Source organism: Gracilinanus agilis, chromosome 6 (assembly GCF_016433145.1).
Source record: "Gracilinanus agilis isolate LMUSP501 chromosome 6, AgileGrace, whole genome shotgun sequence".
In the NCBI taxonomy this organism is placed as follows: domain Eukaryota; kingdom Metazoa; phylum Chordata; class Mammalia; order Didelphimorphia; family Didelphidae; genus Gracilinanus; species Gracilinanus agilis.
In genome coordinates this window covers 35,394,662-35,422,289 of record NC_058135.1, presented here as the reverse complement: position 1 = coordinate 35,422,289, position 27,628 = coordinate 35,394,662, and the positions used below count along the sequence as shown (strand labels likewise).

The window sequence follows — 27,628 nt, the reverse complement described above, 5'->3', positions numbered from 1 at the left end:
TTTTTTTTTGGCAATGGGGATCAAGTGACTTGCCCAGGGTCACACAGCTGAGAAGTATCTGAGGCCAGATTTGAACCTAGGACCTCCCATCTCTAGGCCTGGCTCTCAATCCACTTTGCTATCCAACTGCCCCCTTCAACTATATAGTGTAAGTGGAGCTCATCCCCGAAGCACTCAGGGTAATAATGCCCCTCAGGGGAAGCCCAAGGAACTATCCACATATTATGAACATATATGATGGGGGGTGGGTTGAGGACATAGGAATCAAAGTATATAACCTTTGATTTTCCAGACCCTGATGTCTTACTGCCCACTGTCCCTATCCACTGCTCCCCCCCCCCCCATACTGATGAGCCTCACATAACACTAAAGGTTGGTTAACACTTAATATGATTGTTTTGGACAATGCAGCCTCCAGGTCTGTATTCATCTGATTCAGATTGCAATTACATCAGCTCAATAAACGTAGTAGGGTTATCAGGGACACACCTAAAGGTTCCAAAGTTTTCCCAAGAGTATAGTAATCACCTCCTTTTGGAGCTACATAAGGGACCACAAGGTAACCAAAGACAAAGTTCAGTGCTGTCTTCCCAAAGTACAATATTTAGGTTTTATTTTAACTGCTGGGTCCTGTTTAATTTCTCCTAAGCGTATTAAAAGTATCCAAAAATTAATCACTCCTACAACTAAAAAGCAATTGAGAGCAATTCTTGGAGCAATGGGATTCTGTTGGCAACGGATCCCTTGCTATGGGAAAAATCACTAAGCCCTTTGTATCACTCACAAAAAATATGATCCCTGAACTACTTAAATTGGAAAAGGAACACCTGACAGCCCTTTCAAATCTAAAATAGGCTATCCTGTCTGCCCCTGCTCTAGGCATCCCAGATTACAACAAGACATTTACCGTATATGTCCATGAACAGAGAGGGGTTGCTTCAGATGGTCTAACACAATTTTTGGGACCTACTCAATGCCCAGTAGCCTATTATTCAGCCCAGTTGGACCCAGTAGCTTCAGGATCACCACACAATGCTTTAGGGGAGTAGCTGCCATAGCTTTATTAGTAACCAAATCTGCCAATCTAGTATTAGGATGCCCTCTGACCATAATTTGCCTGCATGAGGTCTAGGTATTGTTATTAAGACATAGGACACAAGCATTTACAGATCAAAGGATTACAAGATAAGAGATAACCCTATTGAATAATGAACATACCACGTTAAAACTCTGTGGAGTTCTTAATCCTGCAACCTTGCTCCCCGATTTGCCAATTTCCAGAGAACCTTTACATGATTGTGCATCTTTAGTGTCCATTGCTGATAAACCTCATAAAGATTTACTGGATGCCCCATTGGATAATTTGGACTTAATATTATTTACAGATGGTTCTTCCTTTACGAGGGATGGCATGCGCTATACAAGAGCTATGATAGTTACTAAATTTGCCACTCTGTGGTCAGTTTTCTTACCCTAAAATGTAAGCCCACAAGGTGCAGAATTCAGCTTTGAAACATACCCCTATCATTGCAAAGGATAAAAAGGTCCTAATTTACCGACTCCCGTTACGCATCTGGCATATGTCACACTGTTGGCATGCTATGGCTTCAGAGGGGATTCTTAACATCAACTGGAAAATGCATTGCCAACAAAGATCTTATTACTGACCTTCTTTCTGCCCTCCAGCTCCCTGAAGCCATTGCACATATTCACAGCTCTGCCTACACACATGGTACTGACCCTGTTCTCGAGGGGAAATGACCAAGCAGATGCTACAACGAAGCTAGTGGCCTTGGAAGGACCCGAGTTGATTTTGGCCCTGACAATTATTGATGATTTGGATCTATCCCTTTCCTATGATAAGGAAATGGGACAATGGAAGAAGAAATTTAAAGCCAAACAAATTAATGGAATATGGGTATCATCAGACAGCAAACACCTGCTCCCTAGAAATTTCTATACCCAAATTTGTCACTCCGTCCATAAACATGGTCATTTCCTCACCTACATCCTGACCTTAGGAAATAAATTTGCTGGAGACACCACCCTCAGGGAACTCTCTGCTCTAGTGGCTCAGGGCTCTTTTTAGGCTTTTGGCTTTGGTAAGCTGTGGAAGGTATGGGTCTCTGGCTCTCTGTGCTCTGCTCACTCAGCTGAAGAAATATTTTCCCCTCTCTTTGATTATTACTAAATCCTATATATTTTTAAATACTCTGAGTATTTATTCATTTTTACTCTCATATTAGCTTGTCCCACTCAACATGCTTTTCGTGACAAAGCTTTTAGTGGGCATCCTCTGGCTTACACACCTTTTGAGCATTTACAAATTGCCTTTATTACCATGCCTAAGGCTGGACATTATATATTTTGTCTGGCCACAGTAGCTTTTGTTGTTAAGATGCTCTTAACGGAGGTCTTCCCTTGCTTTGGCCCACCAGCAAATTGATTCAGACAGGGGAACTCATTTTACTAATTCCGTTTTGTCTCAGATTCGGTCCTGTTTGGGGATCACTCCCCAATTCCATGCACCTTATCACCCCAACAGCTGAGGCCATATAGAGAGAATGAATTAGAGATCTTAAAAATGTGACTAGAAAATTGTACGCTGAAACTTACTTGAGATGGTGTTATAATGAATTTCTGGGACAAGATGGATATCACTTTGAGTGACAAGATCATCAATTCTCAGAGACCTCAGCATGTACCCAGATGCTGTGAGCCAAAAGTCATTTGGAGCCAACCCTATAAATACCCATCATGCACAGCACAAGAGGGCTCATTCTGGAGCAATCTTGGGTGGTAGGAGGTTCAAGAGAGGGAGGGTAGGCTCTATATTTGCAATTCAATTTCCTTGCCTGAGAGACCTAGAGAGCTATTATATCTACCACCAATAGAGCTGAGAGAAAGCAGTACCACTGTCATTCAAGAAGATCATCAACAGCCTTCCCTATTCTTTGGCATGGCTCTGGCCAAGTCAAGCCTGAGTTAGTGAGAGGGTGAAGAATCTCCAGCCTCTACCTGATCCAGAAACCTCTATAGCTTTGATCATCTACTTAGATAATTAGCAATAGCATTCCCACATCCTCTATCCTTTCCCTTGTTCCTAACCCTGTTAAGCCTGAATTAAATATAGTTGTTTGATACAAAGTCAAAGATTGAAATACCTTTCCTGAGTGGTGAAAATATCTAAAGCCATTGGGAAGGTGAAGATAGTCATGCAGTCAGACTCATAGTGTTATTCAATCAGCGCACCAATAGCCCACATCAACATTCAAACCAACCCCTGGATGAGGAACTAGAGAAGTTGACAGCACACCCAACTTCTCAGTGGTTCCCTGCCGGGGCAACTGTTAAAAGGAAATAGCTATGGGGGCAGCTGGGTAGCTCAGTGGATTGAGAGCCAGGCCTAGAGACGGGAGGTCCTGGGTTCAAATCCGGCCTCAGACACTTCCCAGCTGTGTGACCCTGGGCAAGTCACTTGACCCCCATTGCCCACCCTTACCACTCTTCCACATAGGAGCCAATACACAGAAGTTAAGGGTTTAAAAAAATATATATTAAAAAAAAAAAAAGGAAATAGCTGGCAGGCTTAGTCCAGCAGAGCCTATCAGGTGGGGAGAAGCATAGCCCTTCTATTAATAATACTCACACAGAGGTCTGTAAGTGTGTGTGTGTGTCCTCTCTCACCCCATCTTCTTTTTAACAATGGCCTGAGATTCTCCCCTCCAGGGAAGATCTACACATCTCACCATTTGAGATGCTTTTTGGCATCCCCCAATATAGGCTAAATGTTTTTCTCCTGCATATGCATCATTACTAAGGGGGTACATTTCTATTGCTCCTTATATTCAAGATTTACAGGTCAAATTGCGAGAACTCCATGACACTGGAGAAACTCAGCCTGCCTGGGAAGGTCTGTTTCAAGTACTGTTAACCATTCCATAAGCTATTGAAATTGGAGAAAAGAAGTCTTGGCCGAACTCTCTTCTCACAGCCGCCCACCCCCCCCCCCCATGGTGTCTTTCCTGTGGTTTGCTTATGGGGGTGTTCTTTCCTTCCCTCCATCCCTCTATCTACTGGTTCGTTCATTTGCTTGCTTCATTGCTCACATGGGTACCTTGTATTGACACTGAGTGACTGTATCCTGTCACATATATTGTATTTGCTGATTGTTTTAAGATTTAATTCTGTTTTTAAGTTCACATATTAATCTAATCTATAACATTCCATTATACTATATCACTTAAAGTTACTGTGTTTTGGTTATTAGCTATATGTTCTGTTACATTGTCTTTATTTGTCCCCCTCCACCCCCATGACTGAACTGGGGTAATACCATTATAAAAGTCCATAGACAAGCTGAACAAACTTTTCTGTGGCAAAGCTGTGGATGTAGGGTTCTTTTGTCCTGGGCAACAATTCCAGCCCACAGTAGTGAGACATTACCACAGCTTGCAACATGAGGTCACATGCTGCCTAAAAGGCTTTTTGCTCCTTTTTGGCCTCTATTAATTGTCACATAGATGATCAATGGACTCCATTAAACCGGTTACAACTTGTATCAGTAACCTTTGGAATATCTAATGAGCTAAAAATCTAAATTGATTTTAACAGGTCTTCAGAAGTGATTTTCAGATATCTAGGAGCACCACTACCTCTAACTGATTCACCTACCTTTGACTTGTGTGAAACAAGACATAAGGGTCCATTTAGTAGTAAGTACAAGGGTGCATTAATATATTCTCCACCTCCATATTTATAAAAAATGTAGTGGATGAGACATCAGAAGTGATGGGACATATAAATACATGCTTTTACAGCTGTTACAGCTATAACAAGAGTTACCCTGTAATGGGTCATAATCTCATCCAGGAGGGGGAAGGATTTCCCAAGGGGTTTGGTTATCCCTGGATGTGTTTGGGTTTTTTTTGGTAACTCTTCAACTTACTCCACTCTATCACCAGAATGATCTAGATTCTTGGTGACATTTTAGACCCAAAAAGTCTTCATCAGCAGTACAGAGGTTTTTCTGGGTTCTCCCATCAAATTTTAGAATGATGGCAATAATAGACTCTGTTAGAAATATTTCAACTGAGGTTGAAAGATATGCTAGATTTGGAGAACTTATGACAAATATCCATGGGCTTCAAAGGTTTTTTAATGACACAGCAAGTGGCTATAGAGACTCATGTGAATCCTAATGATAGTGGGTTTGTTTGCAGTTGTAATCAAATAGGATCTTATAATTTGGGGGATTTGGGGTACTTCTTAGAATCTGCATTAGTTGTATTACTATTCTTAAAAGGCTTTTACCTGGTGAAAAAATCATGTACACTCACACTATGGATCATGGCCAAGTTAAAAAAGAAAAATAACTTATTTTTGAGTGATAAACCTTCATGTTATGCCTCTGCTTGGCTAACATATTGTCAAATGGAATGTGAACTATGAAATTATGATTTTTTATTATTGTTTTTATATTATATTTGCAATAGGATGTTTGATTTTCTCCTTTTTTCTTATCTTTTTTTGTGCTTGAAATACATGGAATCAGTATTAATGTTTTTGATCTTCAAGGTTAAGTTTATAATATCTATTAGCCCTAATATCTATGTATACCCAAAAGCTTAAGACTATGGAAACTGTCATTGATTGTTAAGTATTATAGGACTTTTACTAATAATTGTGTCTGATTTCAGAAGAAAGGATCACAAAAGAGCCACTGCACAGTGCCAAGAAGCACAAGGTCATAGAGACCAATAATCCCTGTGGGACTGATAAGAATCTGCACTAAAACAAAGGACTTGTTTTGAAGGTTTGAGGAAGCAGCTGGTTTGACAATTTCAGATGCAGGACTCCCTCATGCCAAATTTCCAACAAGTACCCTAGTTTGGCTTTCATTTTGGCTTCACTATCCCTGATCATGAAGGTAAAATCAGACCAGGGAATCATACTTCCCTTTTACCTCAGAACCTAGTCCCTTCTCTTATAATTTGGCAATTTTCTGTAGTCCTGGCTGCCGATGGGTAAAGTACTATATCACTGCAATTGTCCTACAGGCTTGAGGGACATAAATCAATTTAATTGGGCCTTGCTGGTGATTCAAAGACTGATTACAGGTTTATTCTTTTTTTTTTACTAAGAATTTTAGAGATAAAATTTTTGGTTTTTTTATTACTTTTTTAATCCAGAATTTAATTTTTTCTCTTGTATTTTGGATTGGGGGGGGGGGGGAGTATTGGCTTTCTTTTGACAATTGATTCATATACCTCATAATTCAGCCATGTACCTTGGGGTGATTCTGGTGTTGGTCAACACCCTCCTCAGGAGGGACTGTGTAATTATCCTAAAATACAAGGTTTAAAATCAGGAAAAGAAACTCCCCAACATCCCAAATCAAGAAAGTGGATCTTTTTGGAGAAGGTGCCATAAGGATGCCTTTGGAAACCACATGCTGCATCAAAAGATCTATAATGAACTTTGGGATATAATGAACTGAACTGAAGGAGATTGAACATACTTATTCTGAATGTAAACTCTAATGCCAAAGGGAACTGCCCCCAATTGGCATTTTGTCAATGCATCTATCAATCATTTTGTTTTCTTCTTCTTTTCTTTCCCTCTTATCCCCAAATTGTTGTAATTTGCCCTTTTGTAAAAGTGCAATAGGTTATGCACCTATAGTGCATATAGCTTATATCTTTAGAGATATAAGCTAGTTGTATGAAATGATTCATTTGGGGAGACAAGGCATGTAAATCTGGGAGATTTCAACATGCTCATCTCCCAAAAGAATCATGTAGAAGGAGTTTCATTCCCTCCCCTACCTGGATTGCTGACTCGGTTCATCCCATTTTTTGTATGCCAGCACTGCATCCATAAGTGTAAATAAAAGGGTGTGGGTGGATCCCACCTGTCTCTACTTCCCTGAGCACTGCAGGAAAGTGTGGACTGAAAATCCTGCAGGATGAGCTACATGTAGTCAGACTTAAGAGTAGGAAAGGGACTTTAAATGTATGCTTATCTGCTTTCTCTATTTCAAGAGGCTGTTAATAAACTTTATGGAAAATAAGAACTTGCAGATATTAATTTTAATCTAACATATATGCATGGTGTGACTAAATTCTCAGTGCTCTCTGCATTGGTAGAGAGTGCTTCCCCGGAGTTCTCTATCTCAATGAAACTACAGGGCTAGTCCCCAACCTTCTCTCTAATTTCTGAAAATGAAATGTATTAATAATGTTGATGATTTAACCAAATATATGATTTTTAAAGTACTAACTCAAAACATTTTTAAGCTAGTTATAACCAAAAAGGGGCAAAAATAATTTGTACCCAACTAGCAGTTTAAAATATTGATCTAATTTATTCATTCGGGGAGAGGGGATGACTTGCAAGATTCTGCTTTAAAATATTAAAATTAGAAGGCTTCACAGAAATTGCATCAGAAATTCACAGCAAATGCCCTCCCTCTGATATGTGTGTTATACATTGCAACCCTGTGCAGGAATCATTAATGACCCACAAAGTACTGCTGTGTGACTTAGTCTGAAAAAACATTTCTGTGGCACTGAAAGGTTCATCCTGCTTTTAGCCTCAATGACCCTTACTCTCTCCTGGCTACCATGGAACCCTGATAAGTGGATTGTGCATATTAAAATTCCTGGGTTCCCATAATCATGTAACAGGAACTGCTAATTCATAAATTCAAATTTTGTTTATAAAATAGGTTGCTATCCCCAACATTGGACCCAACCTGGAGTATGTGGTTTGTTTTTATTTCTAATTTAGCAATCACTAAACACAAACATTTCCAGATTCACACAGGAAAGAAAGATGTATAATAAACTTTGAACTTCTTTTGTGTAGCTTTTTAAAAATAATATTATAACACATTCATATCCATATTATCCACATACACAAACATGAAAGCTAAACAAGGTAATAGTAACCAAACTGCTACATAGACCTCTTCTGAGCTTTTTTTGCTGTGCATTTTTAAAAAGGTTTTGGTTTTTTTAAGCTTCTTACGACTCACTAACCCACCTCCACCTCCCAAGTAGAACCTCTTCTTTAGGGCAGACAAACATGATCAAGGAAAACAAATCAATGCATTGGTTTTATCTGAGCTCATGTCTCATTCCCTACACTGTGGGTTTTAAAGAACATTAATTATTTTCCTATCTTTCAGTGCCTTATCCCCAACTATTATGTTGGCAATTAACCCTTAAAATAAAAAGTTCACATCAAACTTACAGTACCTCTGGAAAATATACCCAAATGGGTATAGTGCTGTTTGCTGTAGTTTTAAGAACTGTCCCTAATTTTCTTACTTTTCAAACCCTTACTTTCAGTCTTAGAATCAATACTGTGATTCTAAGCAGAAGAGCAGTAAGAGGTAGGCAATGGGGGTCAAGTGACTTGCCCAGGGTCACACAGCTAAGAAGGGTCTGAGGCCAGATTTGAACCTAAGATCTCCCATCTCTAGATCTGGTTCTCAATCCACTGAGCCACCCAGCTGCCCCCTGGGGTTTTCTTTATAACAGCACAGAACTCAAATTCTAAACATCTGATTCTCTAACAGGCATTTGTTGTTCTTCAGTCATTTCAAACATGTTTTGACTCCTTATGACCCCCTCTGGGGCTTTCTTGGCATAGATACTAGAGCGATTTGCCCATTCCTTCTCTAGCAAATAGGTTTAAGGGTGTTGCCAGGATCCCACTGCTAGAAAGCGTCTGAGGCCACATCTGAACTTAGGAAGATGATTCTTACCAACTCCAGGTCTGGCATTCTATGCACTGTACCACCCAACTGTCCCTACAAAGCATATTGCCCTTTACTCCCTAGTCATATTGTCCTTCCTATTCTATCTGTGAATTTTTTGTTTATCTGTAGCATATAAAAACATTTCACAAAACCAGTCAAGGTAAAATCATTACAGACTTCAGCACCCTGATGCTTAATCTCACCTAGTGAACAGGATACGTTTTGTCTATGTCTCACCAACTATTAAGAACAAACCATGAACTCAATTCTCAATCAACCAATAACTACTGGACATGGAAGCAAGGCAGCACCTTCTGAATTAGAACAGATCCTCCTGCAAATGCAGCTCCATTTTCTTCTGCTATTTTAATTTCTGATTCTTTCTGGGGAGAAAAAGACAGAAAAGTTTATCTCAAACTATTGTTTGTGTTTTGAGTATTTGTTACAGATAAATTTTTCATGTCAACAATCTGAGCCAAATCTAAAAATGAACAACTCATGTACAAAAGCTAAAACTGTATTCTTTTTTTCAATGCTGGAATAGAGCGATGGCATTCCTAGGTTATTCACACCAAACCTACTTTGTGGCTGGACTCTTATGGACTATGATCTTCCAGAAAGAACACAGATTTTAATTCTCTTATTTAATTTTGTTCTCTTAAATGTTCATTTCTTTTAAACCAAGTTATTCTGCAATTTAAGACAAAAATTTTCTAAGAACTTCTGCCACACAAACTTGAACAAATAAAATCATATAGTAGTATAGAAAAGTTAGAGCAAATGATGAAATTTAAAGCACAGGAAATAAATGAACATATTTGAAGGTATGGTATTTAAACCACACAAGTATTATCGGTGGCTATTTGCTACCAATACAGAACACTTTATTCCTTAGTCAGTGGTTCTTCAGAAGCTTCTGTGAGTCCCATCTTCTTCCTCTTACCCCACCCCCCATCTGCCCTGCCCCATATAGTCCTGCCACTGTTTAGCCTCCTCCAGTAAAGCTTTCTAAAGCAAAAGATCCTTTCTAGTACATGGTGATGTACAGAAGCAGGATTTTAATGGAAGGATGTTATACAAAATAATGAAAAGTTTAAAACTTCTACTATAATAAAAATTTTTGAGATTCAAACATGAAAGAAAATTATTTCTCTATTGAAATAAATCATTAAAATCTATTCTCTGGTCTCCTGTCTTCATAAAGCAAAGGACAAGTTCAAAAGCACTAACAAGAAAAGGCTAAATATTCATACAGGGTATAATGAAGTTTTGAAGTAATAGTACATCATCTAAGGATTTAAAAAACCCAAATATAAAATATTAATCACTTAAGAGTGGTTTCAAATTGAAATAATTCTCTCTAGGAATACTAAAGGTTCATGAGCTTGTGACTCTCTCACATCTATTTTATAGGCATTGAAAGGAAGATTATTAAATAATAAAATTCACAAAAGAACATTAAAAATTTTTTCTATACACTTGGACCTCTAAAAATTCCAACATTCTAACCAGTCCTTAGAAATACAGCTGGTTTCATCACTTAAGAATGAACCTAGGGGGCAGCTGGGTAGCTCAGTGGATTGAGAGTCAGGCCTAGAGACAGGAGGTCCTAGGTTCAAACCTGACCTCAGCCACTTCCCAGCTGTGTGACCCTGGGCAAGTCACTTGACCCCCATTGCCTACCCTTACCACTCTTCTGCCTTGTGTAAGAGGCATAAGTTTAAAAGTAGGTGTGTAAGCAGGCTAAGAAAAGCCTTAGCTGGAGGTCATGGACATTCTGAATGGAATGCAGGGGAAGGAGGAAGTGGCTTGTGCCTGAGAAGGACTCCATGGTGGTTGGCACAAACTGTTTCAGACCCTGGGAGATCTCAGAGCTAGGGGAGTTGTATCCAGATTCCCTGGGATCCTGAGAGTGGTGAAGGCTTATAGCAGAGGACATCAGACCTGCAGAGCAGTACTGAGTAGGGAAGTGGTTTGTGATCTGGTGGACAGCATCTCTCCCTACCTGGATACCTTGGATCATCTGTTCTGGTGGAGTTGACTCCTGGCATCCTGAAACCATCCCTGGATTAGCCGTGAGATCCCAAGTAAAGCCATCCTCAGGTCCTCAGTTAAGCTGACCAAACCTGGCTGGAACCAGGTTGGGAGGAACTTTCCCCTTGTGACTCCAGTACAGCTTTCTTTGGGCCCTTAGATCATAGGAGAGTGTAGTAAAGTCCTTCCCCTGCCCTTGTGGTTTGCCCTTAGCTTTTAAGTGTAGCAAATCCTATTCCCATCCTTAATCTTAGTTTGTCCTTGATTAAATGTGTTGCCTTAACTTATAAACTCCTGCCTTCACTTTGCTGATTACCATAGACCTAGTCTTGGTACTTCAGAGTGGCAGTTGGACTTAACAGCCAATTCAGTAACAGACACCCCTTTCCTGTTAAACTTTAGTCTCCCTACTTGTTGGACCCCTTCCTGTCATTCCTGTCTCTCACACACACATACCTGTTTACTGTTTAAGGCACCTTTCCCTGGTTTTTCCCTTAACACTTGGAACCAATACACAGTATTGACTCCAAGACAGAAGGTAAGGGTTTAAAAAAAAAAAAAAAAAGAATGAACCAGACTAAGTAATTATTCAGATATCTTTACCATTAAACATCTTTTTGTGTAAAAGGTTCATAAAGTTTACCTACCTCTGTAAATACCATAACATTATTAATTTTTGAAGTAAATGGGTATGGGAAATTAAGGACACTGGCAAATGGTTCCAACTTTTTCTAAAATGAATAAGAGGGGGAAAAATTAAGAATTTTTAAAATCTTCCATTGCCTATAAACGTACAAATAACATGTTTTTTAAGATGCAAATTCAACCAAATGCCCCATCTCCCTCCCTCATCCTATTAATCTACTTGTAATTGTATTATTATGTAGTACATACTGGTTTATTGGTTTTTTTCCTCCCACAAAAAGACACTTGCTCCTTGGAAGGAAAATCTGAACAGCAGACTAAAAAGCACAGACATCACCTTACAGACAAAGGTCCATACATAATCAAAGGTTTGGTTTTTCCAGTAGCAATGTATGGCTGTGAAAGCTGGTCTATAAAGAAAGATGAATTGACACCAAATTGACACTTTTGATGGTAGTGCTGGAGGTGGTTTTGGGCAATCCGCTGGAGAGGAGATTGTCCAAATCAATCAAGACTTAAAACAACTAATTCAGATTATTCACTAGAAGGTCAAATACCGAAATTAAAACTTAAGTTCTTTGGCCACATAATGAGAAGACAGGACTCATGTGAAGACTGAGGTCCTGAATTCCTTGAGAAAGGAGGGAAAATGATCTAGGGGCTCAGTATACTATAACCACTATGATTTAGATTGGATAAAAGTTTTTGAATGAGCAGACTTCAAAGAAAGAAAGGTTTCTGATTTCTAAGTGATAAAGGTAAAGGAAGAGTATGGAAATGAGAGTGTGAGAAGCAAACAGTAGTATTTCAACTCCCTCTCTCCCCCCAAAACCCAGGATCAGTATTAAGGAGTATGAAAAAATATATAGCCAGCACTGGAGAGGATAGATGTGAAACAACATCATCAAATGAGATCCAGGTTTCAATGAAAGCTAAGAGATAGGAGTGTAAGAGAAAGAGGATCAGGACAAAGGGGAATATGTTTATTATGGAAGAGAAGTTCCAAAAGGCACAGAGTAAGTATTGGTTGAAAAGATTATTGGCTTTGATTCTGAAAAATGATTTATACAAATGATACTCTCAGCAATTCCAAAGCAAAAGAAGAATCCTACATCGGTTGGAAAAAAACACTGTAGGCTGTGGTTAAAATGTATACCTTCCTTGCATGCTCTTTGATCCAACAATACCACTACTAGGTTTTGTATGAGGGTGGTATAGGGGATGAAATCAGATGATTAGGATAGTTAAAATTGGGCCAGTATTAGGATGTTTGGGAAGTTTGGGAAGACCAAAAGAGTCACATGCTATAACCTCTCTTACTTATAATGGTTTGTATCCCAAAGAGATATGGGATAGAATCTGTACAAAAATATTTATAGCTGTGCTTTTTGAAGTGGCAAAAAATTGGAAAATGAGAGGATGTCCCTCGATTAGGGAATGTTTGAAAATAAATTGTGGTATATGGTGAAGGATTATTATTGTGTTATAAGGAATAATGAACTGATGGATTTCTATAAGAACTAGAATGACCTATATGAGCTGATGCGGAGTGAAATAAGCAGAACCAGGAGAACATTATGCACAGTAACTGCAATATTGTGAGAGGATCAAATGTAATTATCTTGCTACTAAAAGCAAAATTCAGGACAATTCTGAGGGACTGAATGAGAAAGAATGCTATCTACATCTAGAAAAAGAAATGTGAGAGCAGAAATGCAAAAGAAAACATATGACTTAATACTTGTTTATATGAGTATATGATTTGGGGTTTTGGTTTTAAAAAAATTACTCTACCTAAGTTAAAATCTGGCCTCAGAAACTTCCTTAGCTGTGTGATCCTGTGCGAGTCACTTAACCCTCACTGCCTAGCCTTTACTACTCCTCTGCCTTGAAACCAATACATAGTATTGCTTCTAGGACCGAAGGTAAGGGCTTAAAAAAATAAATGAAATTTTAAAATGAAATAAAAGATTATTCTATTATAAAAATGAATAATATGGAAATGGGTTTTGAGTGATAATATGTGTATAACACAGTGAAACTGCTGGTCAGCTCCAGGAGGGGAGAGGAAAGATGGAAGGGAGACAATAACAATCATGTAACCATGGGAAAAAACTTTAAAAAGAAAACCTAAAAAAAGAGAAAAAATGTATACCTTCTTGTTCCTTCTAGTTTCCAAAATAGCATTTCTTTAAAAAAAAATGTTTTTCTTGCTAATAATAGTCTGATCTATGTCAATAGCAATAACCATGTAGTGATACTTTAGCCTCTTGTTCACATTCATCCAGGTATTTTCAATGATAATTCATACCTTCTTCTTCTCCAATGCCATATCCAATGTCAAGTCAAGATAGATGCCTTGCTTTGGGTTAGAATAGTCCAGAATTTGAAATCTTTTCAGTAAATTAACTGCTTTCTCCACTTCATAAATCTGCCTTGGGAATAGGCGTTTCAAATAGACATCATCCTCTGGTTCACCCTCCATATAACAATATGTCTTTAGTTTTTCTATATCAATTGTTTTTTCATCTTTAGTTTGCACTTTGGAGCCTTTTTTCCCCTTTTTTGCAGGTCTACAGGAAAAAATACACATTGAAAATTAGCTATCACGATATACATTCCAAAAGACCTAGAAAGAAAAGCCTAGAAAGAAAATGCATGATAGGAAAAGGAATAAAAAAAAATTGATCATAAACAGACTAGGAAATTTGAGACTGCTTACCAATTCGCAAAAAATAACAAATACTTTTTTTTTCTTTTTAAATATCCTTACATTCTATCTTAGAATCAATACACAAGTATCAGTTCCAAAGCAGAACAGTAAGGGTTAGGCAATTGGGGTTAAGTGACTTTCCCAGAGTCAAACATCTAAGGAAGTATCTAAGGCCACATTTGAACTATCCCCAAATACATTAAAAAAAAAAAATTTTTAAACCCTTACCACCTTCCATCTTAGAATCAATACTGTGTATTGGTTCCAAGGCAGAAGAATGGTAAGGGCTAGGCACTGGGGGTTATGTGATTTGCCCAGGGTCACACAGCTGAGAAGTGTCTGAGGCCACATTTGAACCCAGGACCTAGGTCTACAGACCTAGTTCTCAATCCACTGAGCCATCTAGCTGTCTGCCACACACCCCGCCAATACATTTTTAAGACAGTGAAACTTCTCCAAAATAAAATTCTCTTCTGGATAGCTACTCTAGTTACAAATGAAATTTACATTAAATAAATTATGCAATTTTCATTCTGAACAGACACAAAATCAAATCCAGTCTTAAATTCCATATTCTACATACATTTATCTCCATTGGCTAATGCTCCTCCCATGTAATAAGTAATTAAACTGAAGCACTAAAAATAGAATGTTTTACTCATGATACTCATTTCTAATTGTCTCCAAGTTCCCTTTGGATGGAAAACACAACAGATCTAAGTAAAGAGCCCAAATAGAGTAGACAAAATATTTCTATACTTACCTTGTTTGCTGCAAAACATTTAAAAATCCCAATCTGGGAAAACACTTCATTTTTAACTAAATATAGGAATAAGTTAATAATAAGTTAATAAGTTAACAGAAAACAGGTCCTAACAAGCCTATGCTATGATAATTATCCTGTCTAAAATGACTATTATGGGAAGATGCTCTCACTGTTCTTTCATATTTGTAAACCCTCAAGTGTTACACAGAAGTGAGGGAAACAAAACTGATAAAGCTATTTAGTTTTCATAGTAATAATAATAAATTCATTTGGTAAACATTTTCCAATTGCTTATTATAATAGGTGAGACATTGGATAGACACAAAACGAATCTGGACACATAGCCCGTGCTCTCCTGGAACCTACAATCTAACAGGATGATAAAGCAATATAAAAATGTTAAGTTACCATGGGATCAGTGCAAATTGGGGAGTAAACAAAGCAATGATCCTTAACCATGATCAAGTACTTTCAGAATCTATTCAAACCCATCTCACTATATTACCTATTTCGTATGTCTCTAACTTTTCTACAAGCATGAGGTGTTTTATTCCCCTTGCCTACTAGTTTGGTAAGCCTTGACAAAACCAAGAAGAATCTGTTCTCCATGAAGGCAAGATTGCTCTACAATATTTCCTTTTCTAGATGTTCACTAAGGATCTAGTCCAGAGCAGACTGGTCTAGGGATCAGTGGTTTAGTACCATAATCACAACTGCCAGTTCTTTCTGCACTAGAGGACCCAAATCCATCAAAGGTAATGATTTCCTCTTATTCTCCATGTATTTATATCAACTTCCTGTTAAGAACATTTGCCAGATATCCTGCTTCCCCCAGCAGTTCTACCCTTTGAGACACATCTTTCCCAAATGCAACTTTTAAAAAAATAATCCAAATCCCTTTTTATTATCCTTTACTTTCTTTGTCTACCTCAGCACATTTTGAAGTTTAATACCCCTGGCACTATATTTACATAAACATGCCAAGCTCTTAGATTCATTCTCTTTTTCAGTGAGCCTTGTTTCTATCCTTTGTACAGTTTTCTTTTCTTTTTTAAACTCTAATCTGTCTGGTTAGGTCCTTAATAAGTTCACATCACTCTCCACTTTCATTAAGAATTGTTTCTGTTTTAATAAGGAAAAAGAGTTGTACAAAAATATTCACAGCTGTGCTCTTTGTGGTGGCAAAAAATTGGAAAAGGAGGGGGTGTCCATCGATTGGGGAATGGCTGAACAAACTGTGGTATATGCGGGTGATGGAATACTATTGTGCTAAAAGGAATAAACAAATGGAGGAATTCCATGTGAACTGGAACAACCTTCAGGAATTGATGTATAGTGAAAGGAGCAGAACCAGAACATTGTACACAGAGTGATACATTATGGCACAATAGAATGTAATGGACTTTTCTACCAGTAGCAATCCAATGATCCAGGACAATCAAGAGGAACTTAGGAGAAAGAACACTATCCACATATAGAGAAAGAACTGTGGAACCAGAAATGCAGAAGAAAAATATATGATCGACCACGTGGTGCGATAAGGCTATGATTAGGGTTTTGATGTTAAAAGCTCACTCTACTGCAAATATGGATAACATAGAAATAGGTTTTGAACAATGATACATGTATAACCTAATGGAACTGCTTGTCGGCTTTGGGAGGGGGGAGAAGAAAGGGGGAGGGGGGAGGATCATGAATCATGTAACCATGGAAAAATATTCTAAATAAGAATTTTAAAAAGAAAAAAAAGAAGGGATTTCCTGACTTATTCTTAACCCCAGTCCTTAGCTTAAGTACTTTGTATACAATACTTAATAATGCTTTTTTATTTATTCCTCTCGTAAAGTGGCTCAGTAAATAGAATCAAGGTCTGGGGTCAGGAAAACCTGAGTTCAAATGTAGCCTCAGACACTTATTAGCTTTGTGTCTTGTGGCAAGTCACTTAACCCCCATTGCCTAGGCCTTGCCACTCTTCTGCCTTGGAATCAATACATAGTATTGATTCTAAAGTGGAAGGTAAGAGTTTAAAAAAAAAAAAAAGGCACTCGACCCAAGGCCCTTGGTCTGTGAACTTTCCATTCTATACTATCTATACTCATTCTATCTATACTCATTATGAGGTCACATGTACTATAATTAACTAAAATAAATTTGTGCCCTAATTACATATTCTGTAAGCTTGAAGTGCCACTTAGAAAACACAGTGGGACCAACTTTACTCTCTTGCTTTAATGTATGAATTTAGGACTGTGGCAAAGCCAAAAATGCTTCTGAAAAAGGAGGGTCTGTCTCACAGAAAAGTGGAGACTAATCTGTGACAAAACTGTGACACTGAATTGAAGGAGAAAGAAGAAAATGAACTCAAAAATAAAGTTATCCAAAGTAGTAATATAAGGTCAGCTAAGTGACTCAATGGATAGAGAGAGCAAGGTCTGAAGATGGGAAGCCCTGGGTTCAAATCTGGACTTAAGACACTTCCCAATTGTGTGACCATGGGCAAGTCACCTAAACCCAATTACTAGTTCTTACTGCTCTTGTGTCTTAGAACTGATACTTGGTATCAATTCTAAGACAGGTGGTAAGGGTTAAAAAAAAAGTAATCATATATGTTTAAAGAAGCAATACTATACAAATCTGAATTATTTTGCTAAATGAAAATTCCACCTATCTATTAACTCTCTACAGTCTGGCTTCTGACTTCATAATTCAACTGAGAATGCTCTCTCCAAATCAATTTTTTTAATGTTATTTATGTTTAATTAAAAACATATGTAACTTTTTATTTATATAAAGCTAAATAATCTGTTATTGGCATATCACCTGCCATCATATAAGGAGGTCATCTTAAACTACCAACCTTCATCTAGAGGACTCTTCGAACACATTAAAATACCCCACATCTGATTTCATATGCTGACTCACTGAAATGTACGTAAAATGGAAACTGAGTGGGGATTGGGAGAGTTATGTTTCAGCCCCCTAAGGATTTCATGCTTTATAATGAATGTTATATGGGTTAAATTTACTCTGCGACAAAAGTGTTTCTTTTCCTTAGAAGGCAAAGGCTCTGATATAGTGGAAAGGGTCAGAAAATGTGAATTCAATTCCTAGTTTTTATTTTTAATTTTTTTGAACTGTACATTCTTTTTTAAAAATTTGAGTCCCAAATTTTCTATTATACATGCCAAATTATGCAAAACATGTCCACATCAGTCATGATAAAAAAGAAAAGCAAGAAGAATTAAGGGAAAAAAAGCTTGAATCTACCCCAGAATTCATCTCTCTTTCAAGATAACAACAGCATTTTTCATCATGACTCCTTTGGAATTGGTGTGGATCACTGCATTGTAGTAGGTAAGTCTTTGGTTGGCCATCTTACAATATTGCTATTACAGTCTACATTGTCCTTCTGGTTATACTTACTTCTCTTTGCATCAGTTCATGTAAGTCTTCCCAGGTTTTTCTGAAACCATCTTGCTCATCACTTTTTATAGCACAATTGTATTCCATCACAAGAATTTACTACAATTTGTTCAGCCTTCCCCAGTTGGTGAGTAAAGTACTCCCTCAATTTCCAATTCTTTGCCACCACAAAAAGAGCTGCTATAAATATTTTTTTACATCTTACTAAGGCCCTTTTCCTTTTATTTCTCACATAAAAAGTAATCTCTCTCTCTCTCTTTTTTTTTTTTTTAAAAACCCTTACCTTCCGTCTTGGAGTCAATACTGTGTATTGGCTCCAAGGCAGAAGAGTGGTAAGGGTAGGCAATGGGGGTCAAGTGACTTGCCCAGGGTCACACAGTTGGGAAGTATTTGAAGTCATATTTGAACCTAGGACCTCCCGTCTCTAGGCCTGGCTCTCAATCCACTGAGCTTCCCAGCTGCCCCCAAAAGTAATCTCTTAATTGTCAAACCTGAGGGTCTTTTCTCAATCTTCATTCCTCTCAACCTTGTCAAGACTGTCCTTGTTACCCTCTTCTCTTAAGGTTTTTGTGACACTGTTTTCTTCCAACTGTTCTCCTAAGTGTCTTAACTGTTCCTTCTTAGTCTCCTTTGCTGAATCTTCATCAAAGTTAGAATTAGGCTTTGTCTTCTTTTCCTTCTATACTATTTCATTGGGTGAGCTCATCAGGATCCATGAACTTACAATTATCATCTTATTGCTGATAATTTCCAAATCTACATATCCAGTTTTCCAATTCAATTCAATTAAGCACCTGATATATACCAGGCATTGTGGTAAGAAGTGCTGGGAATTAAAAAAAAAAAGGTAGAAATCAGGCTCTGCATTCAAGGAGCTTATAATCTACCACCACCCAATGGAAAACTTAAATAAGATGTCCTGTAGACATCAAATGATATATAATCAACTGAGATAATATTTGTAAAATGCTTAGCACAGTACCTGGAATATAAGTTCTATATAAATGATAGCTATTATTATCTTAAATCCAATACATCCAAAACTGAATTCATTATCTTTTCCCTCAAATTTCCCTATTATTGAAGGGCAATGACAACTCTCCCAGACTCTCAAGTTTACAACCTAGGTGTCATTCTCAACTCTTCACTCTCTCTCACCACCCCCTCCCCCCATCCAAACTGGGGCCAAGGTCTGTCCATTTACTTCTGCAGCATCTTTCCAATATGTCCCCTTCTTTCCTGACACCACCACCATTCTGGTGCAGGCCCTCACCATTTCATGCATGAACTACTGTGGCTGCCTTTGGTAGGTATCCTAATCTCAGTCTCCCCCAAGTCCAGTCTATCTTCCACTCAGCTGTCAAACTGATCTTCTTAAATCTCAGGTCTGATCACATCACACCTATACTTTCCCCCTTTCCATTCAGCACCCTCTGGAGGTTCCCTATCACCTCAAAAATCAAATATAAAATCTTCTGGTTAGCTTTTAAAGCCCTTCATAATGTGGGCCCCTCCTACCTTTCCAGTCCTTCAGATTCAATGACAATGGCCTTGCTGTTCCTTGCCCAAAACACTCATCTCCCAACTCCATACATTTCCTCTTACTGTCCCCTGTGCCTTGAACTTTCTTCTTCCTCCTCTCCGACCTCCTGATTCCCTGACTAGATCCCAGCTAAAATGCTATCTTCTGGAAGAAGCATTTCCTAAGTCCTTTTTATGCTAGTACCTTCTCTCCAAGATCATCTCTAGTTTATCATATATATCATATATATATCTATATAGTTTGCATATTAGATTGTGAGGGCCTTGAAAGCAGGGATTGTTTTTCTACCCACTCTACCTTTTCTTCATATCCCCAGCACCTTGGAGGGTATTTAGTACTTACTAAATGCTTAATAAATCTTGTTAACTTGACAATAAGAGATCATTAAAGTGTTTCCTCTATCAAAAAGCCCCAGGTATAAGGGCTCTGTTCTTCCTCTCAACTCACTAATGTATATTAGTAATATAGCATGTACTATATACTGCCTCATATTTTAGTTATTTGGGCACATGCTGTCTCATCACCCCAGGACATTGTTACGTCCTGGAGGGCAGGAATCCTGTCTTAGATATCTATGTGTTTTCCAAACTGCTTGGGGCAACAACACCTGCATGGTGGGTGAACAATAACTTGTTTAATTCAATAAACATTATTAAGAGTTGATCATGTGCCCAATGCTGTGCTAGGCAAACAGTGCTATTCCTAAAGGAATTTACACTTTACTGGGGGGAAAAGATTTATCCGTAGATAGGTGAATACAAAAGACATATATATATATATAGGAAAATACAGAGTGATCTGGGGCATGAGAAAAGGTCTCATGCATTAGGTGGGAAATGAGTTGAGCTCTAAGGAGAACAGGAGACTCCTAAGGCTCAAGTGAAGTAAAAGAGGTTTCTGGGCTTGTTCAAGAAAAGGTGCCTGGCAAGAATGTAAGTAGATAATGTGAATTAGCCCAGATAGATGGGTGGGAGCTAGATTGTGAGGAGTTTTCAGCCTCAGAGGAGTTGGTATTTTATTTGTAGAGAAAATAGGGATTCATTTAAGCTTCTTGAGCAAAGCAGGGAGGAGATAGGGTGGTGATATGGTTACCCAAGACAAAAGATGAGGAAGAAGACTTCTCCTGACCCAGGCTTCCAATTCAGAATCATGGAGATACAGTCATTTGGGTGATGTGTTTAAAAGATATATCCATCCCAAGTAGAGACCCCCAATAATCACTGAAATGGGTGACTAAAATAAAGGTAAAATAAAATATAATACTTACTTTTCAGCAACATAGTATCTTTTAGCTGCCTGAACATTTACTATACAAGATGCAATGGAGGTATTATAAATCATCCTAGAGAGACACTGCCTCTGGTACTGAAGGAAAACTGAAAAAAGGAAAGCATTAGAAACAATAAAGTGATAAATAACCATTATCATATTTTCAGCATAAAAATAGATTAGTGCTTTGAAAAAAACTACTTTGATAGGCCTGATTTCATTGCTATCTATGGGTACAGTATGGATTATAATTCCTTTATGGCATCTCATCTCCCTTGTGTAATTCTCATCTATAATTTCCTTTAGATCCGACCCAGAAGGTCCCATCCGAGGTTCTAGAGACCATTAGGCCAACCTTCCTTTTCCAGTATAGTGCTCTAGAAAATGATTTATGTCACTGAGATTACAGACAGCACTATGAGAATTTCCAAATTCAGTTCAGCGCAATCTTTTTTAACTACTCAATTCCAGGCCTAGCTCACTAACCATTTGCAGTTTATCCAAGAAATATATGCTGAAAAATTAATTTGAGAGACTGTTGACCTAAATGCATGTCATAATTTGGATAATATGTATTTCGTATCTTATTATTGTCCTCAATTACACAATGCAATCATAGCTTAAGTCTTTAGTATAGAACTATTTTAAATTCATTCAAATACCAGGTACAATTAGTATTTTAAAGATACAATTGCAGCAGGATTTTCAAGCAAGTGACTTCTCAAATACAGTATGCTAATGGGTACAAAAAATGTAAGATAGTTTGCACAACGAAAAATATTAACCTCAAAATCGCAAGAAAAAATTGTAAAGAAAATCAAAAAAATCCCTGTCCTTGAGAATATTCTAAAGGGAGAAGATAATATCTCCAAAATACATAAAGAGTAAACTGAAAAATATTAGCAATTTGGGAGGGAGTGGGATTTGAGCTAAGATTTTTTAGGAAGTCAGGGAAATTCAGAACTAGATATAAGGACGGAGAGTGATTCAATAAGGACAGCCAGTACAAGGGAAAGATGGAGTATCATGTTAGAGAAAGAACAAGGAGACCAGGGAGCTGGGTTGTAGAGGGAATACAGGGGAGGAAAGTGAAGAAGATGTGAGTCAGTCAATAGACACCAGCCTACTATATTCTAGGCCCTGTATTAAGTGTTGGCAATACTAAAAAAAGCAAAACATATATAAGCAACTTATACAAAACATATATTCCCACACTCTCACTGTACCCTTTCACCTCCTACTTGGCTGAGAAAACTGAAGTTTTTCCACTCCCTTCATTTCAACTCCACCAAGGACGGTCCCAAGCCCGGCTGAAAAAAGAGGAAGGTTGGGCGCGAGGCTAGCAACCTCACCCCGTAAAAATCTCACTTGCTACAGAAACGGCAACCTCATTAAACCAACAAAACCAACGATCGCCTAGTCTGGAAGATTGCTCTCCGACAGGAACGCTAACACCAACAAACTCCAGGTCTCTGTTAACAGATGCCTACGTCACATCTTGAACATCAGATGGCCTGAAAAGATCTCCAATACCAGACTTTGGAAGGCCAAAACAGACCTGGCGAAGATCTGCCGAAAACGAAACAAAGGCCGTCGGAATGACATGGGCCCAGCTGGGGGAAGTTGCCCAGAACAGAGTCCGTTGGCGGGAGATGGTTGTGGCCCTATGCTCCTAAGGAGTCAACAGGAATAACTAACTAACTAACTAACTAACTAACTCATTTCAAAACCCTTTATTCTCTCCTTTTCTCCAGGCTCTGATGAGGTAGTCAGTATCCTTACCAAAGTCAATCCCTCTACAATGTGTATTCCCTCCCTTCTCCTGCAGACTGACCCCTCAATCTGCCCCCACCTCTCTCCCAGGCTACTGATTCTTCCTCAATGGCCTTCAAGTCTCCCCTTCCTAAAAGAAACTTCTGCTGTGCCCTACCATCACTTCAAGCTATATTCCCAGATTTCTTGGCCAAATTCCTAGAAAAAGCTATCTATATTCATAGCCTCTACTTTCACTCCTGTCCTATACTCCTCAACCCTTTGCACTCTGGCTTTCAATCTCATCATGTCTCAGAAGTTACCAGAGTTACAAATTGCCACATCTAACAATCCTCATCTTTTTTAGCCTATCTACTACATGACATTGTTCATTTAAAATCTTAATTTTCTTTAGAGTTGTTCAACTGAAAGTTGATGATTATACTGTCTGATGATCAGTCTTCTTGTACAAGATGGGCTTTGATTCCTAAATCTGAAGAGGAACAGTACAACTGGTCAACATCTCTCTCTCCAGGCTTATTATTAATGAAAACTCTTATAAATATGCTTTCCAAATTCTGGCTTGGAAAGATAGTTCTGAAGTATGAATGATTCATTATAAAAGTCAAATTTCATCAACTAATACTAAATAAAAACCACAAGTGACACTTCCCAGCTGTGTGACCCTGGGCAAGTCACTTGACCCCCATTGCCTACCCTTACCACTCTTCCACCTATGAGTCAATGCACAGAAGTTAAGGGTTTAAAATAAAAAAAATTTAAAAAAAAACACAAGTAATCTGGCTATTTTGAGCATCCACAGGAAACACAATATTTCAATATAGTTTAATCCTCTTCAGGGTGTATATACATTGTTCTTAAGAGATAAAATGAAATTCAAACAGTATAGTTTGTGTTAACATCAGCAATGACATGTTCCTGTGCATCCATAAGTCCCAATTCTTTTAATGCCTTAGAAAAATTTAGCCCTGTTCCTTCTTCAGCAAAAGTTGTATCTGTAAGGAAAGTGTCCTATTCTTCACACTAATGTGGCTCAATGGCTGGAGATTTTATCTATAATGAGGCATTAATAATTAAACCATCCAAAACCTCTTGTAATATACTAAAGGAATTTGTATGTTTGGAGGAAATTGGCTGCATGCAGGACAGTTCTTTCTTTGCACTTCAAATGTGTTATATATCCAGCCCAAATACATAATTAACCATCAAGTAATTTATAATAGAAATAAATGTACGTGTTATTTTGAGTTTTTTCCCCCTAAGACATCAATGACACAAATGTGATGACAGCATAGTTGGAATGATTCTTTTCTTTTTCAATAAACCTTACCTTCCATCTTAGAATCAATCCTGTGTATTGGTTGCTAGGCAATGGAGGGTAAGTGACTTGGTCATAAAGTAAGGGGCCAAATTCCAACCCAGGACCTCTCCTGTCTTTAGGCCTGGCTCTGAATCAACTGAGCCACCTAAACTGCCTCCTAGAATGATTCTTTTTATAATGCTCTCGAGTTAGTCTATATGTAATATTCATAACATTAAATTGTGATGTTTTCTCTAGGGATTTTGGGAAAATCCACTGACTATCAAATCCTTCTCCAAAAGGTTGCTCCTTGGTCACTGTACTGTTCTTGCTCATGCAATACAATGTTCTGGTAGTTCCCACATACAGTCAATACAAGCAATTCTTTTAAAACTTTGTGTTCTCCTGTTTATCAAAGGGACAATGGAACCTGGCTCTAATACACAATCTTCATTTAGAGGCATGTCACTTATCTATCCAATAGTATTAATGAGGTTTAGAATATATAAAATGATACAAAATTGTCTGCAGAAAGTCTCATCAGAAGCTACAAGAGATCTGGCCTTTAGAATTCTGAAGCTATTTCTTCAATTTTTAGATCTTCCACCAACTTCGGGTCTAAGTAAAAGGCATCCTCTTTAGGATGGAAATATCTAGGGCATATCTATTACATGAATTTGTCTAAAGCCAGTCAATAATTGATTTTTCAGAAATCTGCATCTTAACTAATCCTACTGCTAAAATGACTAGCATTTACAGGTATCTAACAAATGCTCAATTCGAAATCAGGTTGTATGAATGGCCTAGCCTGCTCTAAAGAAGGCTCTAGCCTTCTTTACATATACCATCAACAGCCACTTTCTCAATCAACAGTTCCTCTCCTTTCCCTCTTTTCTTCTCCAGCTTCCAGTCATCTATCATGTTTCTCTAAAACTCATTATCTTTCCAACCAAATATACCCTTCCCTCCAAACTTCCCTATTTCTGTGCCTGGCATCAATGTTATCATACCTTAACATTATCCTTGATTCTTTACTTTTCACCCCACATACCCAATCAATTACCAAATCTCATGATTTCCACTTGCACAACGTCTTGCACATCTGACTCTTCCCCATTCCCTTAGACAACATCTTGGTTCACATCTCAATCTGGACTCCTGAAATAACTTCTTAATTGGACATCCTAATTCAAGTCTCTCCTTTCTCTAATACATCCTCCAAAGAACCATTAAAGTTATTTTCCTTAAGCACAGCTCAGACCATACATGTTTATACACTTCATATATTTATATACATACACATTATCTACTGATATACTATAAACTTAGTCTCATTTTTGTCAGTATCATCAGTGTCTGTATAGCATCAAAAAGGCACTTAATAAATGTTGCTTTATTCATGAACCATGAAGAAGAAACTAAAATTGCCTGATTCTGTTCCTTCATCTATAAATGGTGCATGATAATATTTGTATTACCTCACTAGATACTATGAGGATCAAAAGAACTGTATATAAATTTAACATGTAAAAGTCAGCTTTTTTTTTAATTAAAACCCTTACCTTCCAACTTAGAATCAATACTGTGTATTGGTTCCAAGACATAAGAGTTGTTAGGGCTAGGCAATAGGGGTCAAGTGACTTGCCCAGGGTCACACAGCTGGGAAGTGTCTGAGGCCAGATTTGAACCTAGGACCTCCCGTCTCTAGGCCTGGCTCTCAATCCACTGGGCCACTCAGCTGCCCCAGAAAGTCAGTTATTAAGATCCATCTGAAATACTACTTTGCCATAAGAAATGACAAACAGGATGAGTTTAAAAAAAAAAAAAAAAACATGAAAAGAATTATATGGACCGATGCAAAGTAAAATGAGCAGAACCAGAATAGTGCATACAACAACAGATATATTGTTCAATAATCATCTGTGAAGGACAAGTATTATCAGCAAAACAAGGTCCCAAGATAAACTCCAAGATACTCATGATAAAAAAATGCTATCCCAAACCATCTCTCGTTTTATTCCCTTTACGAGTTTTTTATTGTTTATATGATACACCTAGTCACCGAACTCTTACTAAGTGTTATCACGGTCTGTCACGCAACAAGCATTTATTAAGAGACCACTAGGTGCCAGGCACCGTCCTAAGACCCGGAAATACTAAATGAAGCAAAAGACAGGTCCTGGTCTCAAGGAGCTTATAATCGAATGGAAGAGACAGCATGCAAACAAATATGAGCAAAGCAAGCTATACACAGGGTAAACAGAAGGTAGTTAATAAAAGGCAGGCACTAGAATTAATATGTAAAGGCCTCCTATAGAAGATGGTTATTGAACTGGAAGGTGTAAGATGATTGGAAGATAGGTGTGAAGGATACTGGATATCAAACGGATTATTTTGCATTTGACCGTAAAAGAAAAAAGAAGCTATTGAAGGTTATTAAGAAGGGTGTCACGGTTACGACGAGGTCAGCCCAGCGGTTTAAGAGAACTAATTGACAGAATGACTTGGAGACCATTACAAATAGCCCGGCTGTAAAGTGACCAGGCCCTGCCCAAGGGCAGCAGAGTCAGAGGAGCCGCTCCAGCCCGCGGGGAAGCAAGCAAGCGCCTGGAGATCATGAAAAAGCAGCTATCCTGCCTTTCCTTACCTCGCCAGAAGCAGCTAGTGGACGCCGCCATCTTGACCAAAGCGCGCAGCGCCAAGTCAAAATCAGTCCCCGCTTCCACCGGATATGAGGACGAAAGGTTCCGGCTGGAGGGAGGCGTAAGGAGGAACCAAAAAAAGATAAGAACCAAGTAAAAACAGCGAACAGACTCGCCCCGCCCCTTCCGTGGTGGTGACCTCTTCTGTCTTCCCCATCATCCGCTCCCCTTCCAGTTCGGGACGCCCGCCACTAAGAAGGAAGCTGTGGCGATGCGACAGCAAAAAGGTAAGCACGCCGGAAGTGTCTGGAGTAAGGCCGCGTGCTGGGCGTGGTGAGCCCCGGCCAGGTGGAGCTTGGACAATTGTCGGACCCCACTGAGAACACTTGGGCCAGAGCAAGTTGCATCCCTCCTCTATTCTACTGGATGGACAATGATCTGGTGTTCCAACTTTAGAACTCGCTTTGTGCCTCCCTCCCTCCAACAAGCTATCAGTCATTTACTAAGCAGTTATTCTGTGCAAAGACAATGTGTACAAATGAAACAGTAAAACCTAGTTGCTAACCAGTGTGAATACCAGAATTGTTTTATAACCAAGAGATCTCGTTTCGGTAATTATAAATGATAACAATCTGGTTACTGTGTGAGGTGAGAAATGTGTGTTATTATCAAGTTATGAAGTTATTAATATCTAAAGGTTGGTGTTAACACGGCCCCCCATTCTTAACTAAGCTTTGCGGCTTTAAAGGAAGT

The 27,628-nt window shown here is 38.4% G+C and overlaps 1 protein-coding gene across 2 annotated transcripts in view; it reads right to left on the bottom strand.

The window, feature by feature from the left end:
• The window catches only part of MRPL1 (mitochondrial ribosomal protein L1), a 48,897-nt gene extending 21,927 nt beyond the window's left edge, over positions 1-26,970 (bottom strand). Inside the window, exons 1-5 of one of the 2 annotated variants that reach the window (XM_044680134.1) lie at positions 26,881-26,970; positions 21,159-21,267; positions 13,758-14,019; positions 11,449-11,532; positions 9,079-9,150 (exon numbers count right to left, since the gene is read on the bottom strand). In XM_044680134.1, coding sequence (XP_044536069.1) covers positions 9,079-9,150; positions 11,449-11,532; positions 13,758-14,019; positions 21,159-21,267; positions 26,881-26,911 — 558 coding nt within the window. In that variant the 5' untranslated portion in view covers positions 26,912-26,970. The remainder of the gene's footprint in view (positions 1-9,078; positions 9,151-11,448; positions 11,533-13,757; positions 14,020-21,158; positions 21,268-26,880) is intronic. The other variant, XM_044680135.1, reaches the window with a different exon arrangement.
• Between the last annotated feature and the right edge of the window lie 658 nt (positions 26,971-27,628).